General features: G+C 32.7%; 1 protein-coding gene across 1 annotated transcript; it reads left to right on the forward strand.

Annotated features, from left to right (window-relative positions):
- Positions 1-507: 507 nt before the first annotated feature.
- Positions 508-1464, forward strand: LOC141519580 (olfactory receptor 10AG1-like). Its single transcript, XM_074231784.1, has one exon. It carries the CDS (start codon positions 508-510, stop codon positions 1462-1464), a length of 957 nt encoding a protein of 318 aa, XP_074087885.1.
- The last annotated feature ends 5757 nt before the right edge of the window (positions 1465-7221 follow it).

Below are 7221 nucleotides of genomic sequence, written 5' to 3' on the forward strand. Positions count from 1 at the left end.
AAGTTACATGAGTAACTAGAAGTAACTGACCCACACCAACTTCGTACAAAATATGGGATTTGGCCTCTTAAAAAATATTTTTAAGTGGATGAAGAATAAATTGTTATTTCCTCTTGGCATTTATTTTTGACAATTGGATTGATTAGTAAATTTTAATACATAGTTTTTTGTTTTCTATTTAAATCTGACTTCCTCTAATAAAATTCATTCATTCTTTTCCTTCAAGTGAAAGTACAATGAGACATTAGTATTAGTAATAGATTTATAACATATAATAAGAACTGTTATTGCTGTGGAGTTATTTAATGTCGACACCATAGAATATCAGAGATGAAGATGGCCTAGGGCAGAATGTCAGGGAGAGTTGGGAATTAAAAATATGAAAGATCAGTAAAATATGTGACTTAGGAGTAACTTCCTTGTTTTACAATGCTGGAGACAGTCTGCATTCTGATGTGAATTGTCTATACTAGATTCAGTTTTTCCAGAGAACTAATCCGTGGAAATATGGAAATAAAGACTGAAGTAAACCTCAGTCATTGGAATGAATTTATTCTTTTGGGATTCTCTGACTTACCCAATCTCCAAGATATTCTCTTTGGTATTTTCTTAGTCATTTATATAAATATTTTGATTGGAAATGGCCTCATTATTGTAATTACAAAATCTGATACAGTTCTACAAACACCCATGTATTTTTTTCTTGGCAATTTTGCTTTCTTGGAAATCTGCTTCACATCTGCTGTTCTTCCTAGACTGCTGTACAGTCTTTGGACTCGGAACAAAACTATTTCTTTGCAGGACTGTGCTGTTCAATTTTTCTTCTTTTTAGTCATGGCATTCATTGAGACTCTTATCCTAGCTGTGATGGCATATGACCGCTATGTAGCCATCTGTAAACCACTCTATTATACTCTTATTATGAACCATAAGATGTGTATCCAGCTAGTGATCGCCTCTTGGCTAAGTGTGGTGCCCATCGTAATAGGGCAGACCTGCCAGGTATTTTCATTACCCTTTTGTAATTCAAATGTGCTTAATCACATTTACTGTGAAATGTCATCATTAATAATGTTGACCTGTGGGGACACATTTTGGAATGAAGTCTCACTCTATTCAGATACTGTTTTATTTGGCTTTTTTCCCTTTCTGTTGATACTTTACTCCTATACTAGAATCTTCATTTCCATTCACAAGCTTCCAACAGAAATAGGAAGATCAAAAGCTTTTTCTACTTGCTCCTCCCACCTCATAGTTATGGGTTTATTTTATGGATCTGGTATTATTGCACACTTACAAATCAAGACTAGTCATATATCAGGAATAGAAAAATATATCTCTCTTTTCTATACAAGTTTAACTCCTTTGTTTAATCCCCTGATTTACAGCCTTAGGAACAAGGATGTCATTATGGCAATGAAAAAATTATTTTTCAAACTCAAACATCATGAAGGAATGAGATAAAATTACTTATCAATATTTTCTATCTACTAGTTTCATAATTTCTCCATTAAGATACTGTCTTTTTAATCATATCTACCTTTGAAATTGTCATCATTTTCACCTTCTCGGTTCTTGAAGATATCTTTCAACATTCCAGGCATAGATATAATAGTTGTTGAGTGTGATTAAAGAGTGAAATAATTCATTCTTTCAAACACCAATATTAAGGAAGAGTCTTTTCTGTGAAAGTTAGCTGGCAAACTGAGATAATTATTGATATTAGTGGCATAATATTAAATCAATATCATGGGCTATATGAGAAATAAGAAGAAATCTAAGGGTATTTGGGGAATTTACCATAATATTATTCAGAATAATCTTTAAATTTTGCTTTGTATTATCAGAAGAATTTCTGAATGTCTTTGGAATTAATAATAGTCGACATCAATGACCACATTTGAAACATTATTTCCTTTTCATGACAAGGAATTTATACATCATGAGGTTATCATTTTGGACATAGTAATAGAATGTGTTCATCTTTTAGTCAATTTTTGAGTTTAATTTGTTATAAATATAGCATATATTTTTCTCATGATTCTTCATTCCTTGCTTTGGATTATTACACAATTTATGCTTGTTTACCAGATTTCATTTTATCTTTCTATTATTTTATTTTTGCAAGTTAATGGGATTAAGAAACTTGCCCAATGTCAGACAGGCAATGACTAAATCTCTGAGGCAGATCTGAGCTCAGGACCTCCTGACTTTAGAGCCAATGACATAACCACTGCACAAGGGAACTTTCCCTTCCTTTCTCTTCCCCCCTTCCATTCCTTTTCCTTCTTCCCTTCCCTTCTCTTCTCTTCCCTTACCTTTCCTAGTTCCCCAAATATATCTTCTTGCTTAAACATGACACTAACATTCCAAAGTATTTATAAGCCACACATTTTTAATCATCCTGCAAGTAGTGGCCATTTATTTCCTTTTCTCTTTCTTTCACACTTGTACATTTTTAGACTGTATGTCGGACCATGTCACATGACGACTCAAGAGGCTCCAGCATTTCTGCACTGCCTCTAACACAATTGAAAGCTCCAATAGATAGAATTGATATGTAACTTTTCACAACCTCATACATCTGCACTTTACAAAAGGTAACCCGGCTATTTCCCACCACTTAATATGCCAAACCGGTCAATTTGCTATTCACCATATATGACTTTTCATGTCTTCCACTTTTGTTTCTTTGCATAACTGTCTTCCTGTCTGAAATTTTTCTCTCCTCAATTCAATCTTTTAGCACACCTAAATCACTTCAAGAATCAGTTCACTTCCTTTTAAAATTCCATGATTCTTCAAATAATTGTCTTCATTACCAATTAAGATAAACCTAACTTGCCCACACAATTATCAGTGATTATGTTCCATCTCCCTGTAAGTTTTCTAACTGCTTAGTTCAAATTAAGAACGAATAATGTCATTTATATATTTATATATATATATATATATATATATATATATATATATATATTTGCATTTTCATCCAGTCATACCTTTATTATACCACAAATGCCACTCAATATTCTTATTCAGACATATATAATCATAAAGTTGTTCATTACAGCAAAGCAGGGGATCCTAAATTGATTATGAAATTAGCATTCCTTTGAATGGATAACAGGCATTTTGGGGAATTTGTTCCTGATTTCAATCAAAGCAGAGTTTCACCCTTCAAAAGACCATGAAAGGGATCCTAGATTATTTTTAGAAGGTGTTAGGTAAGCAACACTTCTCTTGGGAATAGTTGCTAAAATAAAAATTGGAGAATATTACTTACTTTGAAAGTAGCAATTATAGAGTAGCTAATTCTAGATACCTGAATCTGGAAAATTTCAAGGTTTACGATAAGTTTACAATATCCTGATATCAATCAGAGTGAACATGAAGGAAAAAATAGACTTGAAGTTTGTGTGTGTCACGCATATGACATGTACATAGAAATAAATACATGGATATGAGTAATTTTCATTTATTGATATCTCATATATTAATTATAGAAAGATACATAAAATTTGTCTCATTGACTCTTTGGCTCCAAGTTACAAATATAAGAATTTTTTTGAAGAAAGTATGGCATAATCACTGTCGAACTTGACCTTGGGTCCAGACAACTTTGCATGAATCATTCCTTGTACAGATAATGAGAAATGCTATCCAACTCTAGAGAGAGAAGTAATGATGTTTGAGTGCAGATTAAAGCATCCATTTAAAAAATAGTCTTGTTCGTTGGCATGTGTTTTATTTTTGTAATGGCTAATATGTAGCCATATTTTGCATGAATTCAAAACTATAATCTCTATCATATTAGTTGTTTTCTCAGGGGAAAGGTGGGATGAAAAGAATTGGATTTTTTAAAATTTATCTCCAAAATTTTTACAGATAGTTGGGAAATTTTTTTAACAAAAGAAATATAATTTATTTATTTTAACATTCTGTGTTTTATACTTTTGAAGTATACAACAACATATTTCACTAAACTAAAACTTCAAATTTTTCAACTGCAAAAAAGTCATGAGATTTTAGGGCATCTAAGGTCCAAAATCTATGATCCAAACATGCAATTAAATATTTCAGATCAGTGAGGAGGTGAAGTTTTCTGAATTTAAAGAGGCTCTGTTTTAAGATTCTAAATGGATAAATTCATAATAGCACTATTACTTCAATACATGAATTGGCATGATTTTCTTGTGAATTTTAATAAATTCCTAAACTAAAGCACTTTCTCTCTCTCTCTCTCTCTCTCTCTCTCTCTCTCTCTCTCTCTCTCTCTCTCTCTCTCTCTCCATATATATATAGGATAAGGTCAGTTATAATGAGACATTCACCATGCACACTACATTGACTTGTTTGTAGTATATGGTATAATAGAATATTAGATTTAGAACTGAAAGGAATCTCAGACATTACATAGCATGAACCTATTATTTAATTGAAGAAATAGTGATCCATAAAGGCTGTGACTCAATTCACACAGATAACAAAACACAGTACATTAATAGAGATATAGTTCTGAAGCAAATCCAGCACTATTTTCAAATATGAAATAATTGCTCTCATTTTTAAATGAATATACAGATTTATTTTTTCAAGGTTTTTAAAATTTCAAGAACTAGATTCTTTTGTGACTTGTCATTTTTTTTAATATAACATGGGACATTGTAGCTGGTATATACTAATATACTGTTTTCTTTTCAAAAACAACAAAAAACTATTTTCAAGTCCATTTTCTTTTTCAGTGGTCAATTGCATAATAATAAACAGAACTTCTAATATAAATTATTTCTTACTTGTTTTTAAATTTCCCATGCTTACCTATAAAAATTTATTCATTTCTAGTATTTTCTATTACATTTCTAAACAGATGAGATTTCTTTTTCAATATTAAGAGCCTTTCTGGAGTTATGCATATTTTAACAAACATAATGGAGTTGCCATCATGCCTTCTTTCCTGGCATTATTGGTAATACATTTCTTTGTCTTTGATGGAGATTAGTAATTTGATGATATTCCTTTCTGCCAGTCACTACCCTTAAATTTCAAGTAATGGGGAAGCTGAAACAACATTCATATTCATGAGAGATGGAACATTTTCAGAAAAAGAATCAGATCCTAAATAAAATTTTATTGGTTAATTTCAGAAGATTCCAGAAATGATACACCTACAACTATGTTATTAATATGGTCTAGTTTCTTTGCTATTTATTGTATGATGACCCCAAATCATTCTATTTTTCTTTTATGTTGACATTATTCTCATCAATAAATCCTTCGTCCCAATGAGTCCAACTTCATTTTTTAACTTTGTGCCTGCTCATTCCTTACTGATAGCCCAGAATATTTTCTTTGGACTAATCTTTCGGGAGATGTTACTTTTTACTTATGATTTCATAAATGCATAAGCAACTTCAGGAATGTATAGTTGTGGAGAGTTGTCTGGATCACTGATAGATATCATGATTTTTTCCAATTTTTGTGCCAGTTACGTGTCTGAGGAAGTACTGGCATTCCTAACTCTCAGTGTAAATCTATATTCATCATATTATGATTTCTTTAATGTTAACTTGCTTTTTGAATACAATTCACCCTCCTGTCTTCCAAAATTTTAATGAATGCTTAAATTAAGGACTATTCATTCATAAATTCCATCGCCAATTCTCAAATGGAAATCCATGGACTAAAGGTTCACACTACAGGTGATGTTCCTATTTGAGTCTGATGTTCATATAAAGGGATATACCTTCTGAAGGTCTTTTCATAAATCACATTGTGAATTCTCCTATGGAGATCCATTGACTAAAGGTTCATACAATAGGTGATTTTGCTATTCAAGTCCAATGTTCAAATAAAAAGATGCACCTTATGAATTTATTGGTGAATGACACAATGTTCAAACTTAGATGCAGAATGGCCAAATTTTACTGCAGACCATAATATGCATGCCTTTAAACAGAGGACTTATTGGCCCATCTCAACATTATATTTGTTATATAGAGAGAAATCATTAAACTAGTCCCTGCAATTCACTTGAGAATTCAATCACTGGATTATGTTCTCTAATCCATTGTTTCTGTCACAACATAGCATCTTCTTAAGAATGAGGAAGGAGGGGATGGCTAGGTGGCCCAGTGGATAGAACACCAGCCCTGGAGTCAGGAATTCAAATCAGGCCTCAGGCACTTAATAATTACCTATGTGTCCTTGGGCAAGCCACTTAAACCATTTGCCTTGCAAAAAAAAAAAAAAAAGAATGAGAAAGGAGAATCATGATTGCTACCCCTGTTTTTTTCACTTCAGCTGAATCAAAATATATTTTTGCTCCAAAGTTTTACCTTTACTCTACATGTATCTCTCTGCTTCAAATGAGTTTCTTGTAAGCAGTATATGGCAGGATTATGGTTTTTAATCTACTCTGCTATTCACTTACCTTTTAAGGGATAGTTCATCCCATTCACATTTAAAGTTATAATTAGTAATTCTTTATTGCCCTCCATGCTATCTTCCCTCTGTTTGTATTTTTCCTCCCTTCTCCCCTTTATCCATATTCCCCAGTATTGTGTTTCTGAATGCCACCCCTTCAGTGTGTTTGCCCTCCTATATCACCCCCTCCCCTTTCTTTCCCTTTTCCCTTTTTCCCTTTTCCCTTTCCTTCCTTTTGTTAGTTCCCCCCTTTTCTCCCTCCCCTCTCTTTCTCCATCCCCCTCCCCTTTTCACCTTTTAATACTTGAAAGGTTAGATTTTTTTTTAAGTTAACTGAGTATGTGTAAAATGACCTTAAGTCAAGTCTGATGAGAAGACAATTCAGGTATTTCTTATCTCCTCCCTTCTTCCCCTCTGTTACCATAGGCATTTTGTATCTCTTAGTATAATGAGATTTACCCCATTTAATCCCCTCCCTCCTCCCATCTCCTTCCTGTCCCCCTTTTAAAAAGGTAAAATCATTCTGTCTGACATAGACAATTCTGAGTATCAGTCACTTCTAGCTAAGTACATTCTATCTAATAGAGTTAAAATTCTTGAGACTTATTAGAGTCTTTCTTCCAAGTAGCATTATAGACAGTTACATCCCATTGGATAGCAGTCTCATGGATAGGTCATAAATGTCCATCGCTTCTAGCTAGGTATATTCTCTCTGTTAGAGTTACAGTTCTCAAAATTTATGAGAATCTTTTTCCCCATGCTGGGATATAGCCAGTTTCAACTTATTGGGTAGCATTT

This window comes from Macrotis lagotis, chromosome 3 (assembly GCF_037893015.1).
Source record: "Macrotis lagotis isolate mMagLag1 chromosome 3, bilby.v1.9.chrom.fasta, whole genome shotgun sequence".
In the NCBI taxonomy this organism is placed as follows: domain Eukaryota; kingdom Metazoa; phylum Chordata; class Mammalia; order Peramelemorphia; family Peramelidae; genus Macrotis; species Macrotis lagotis.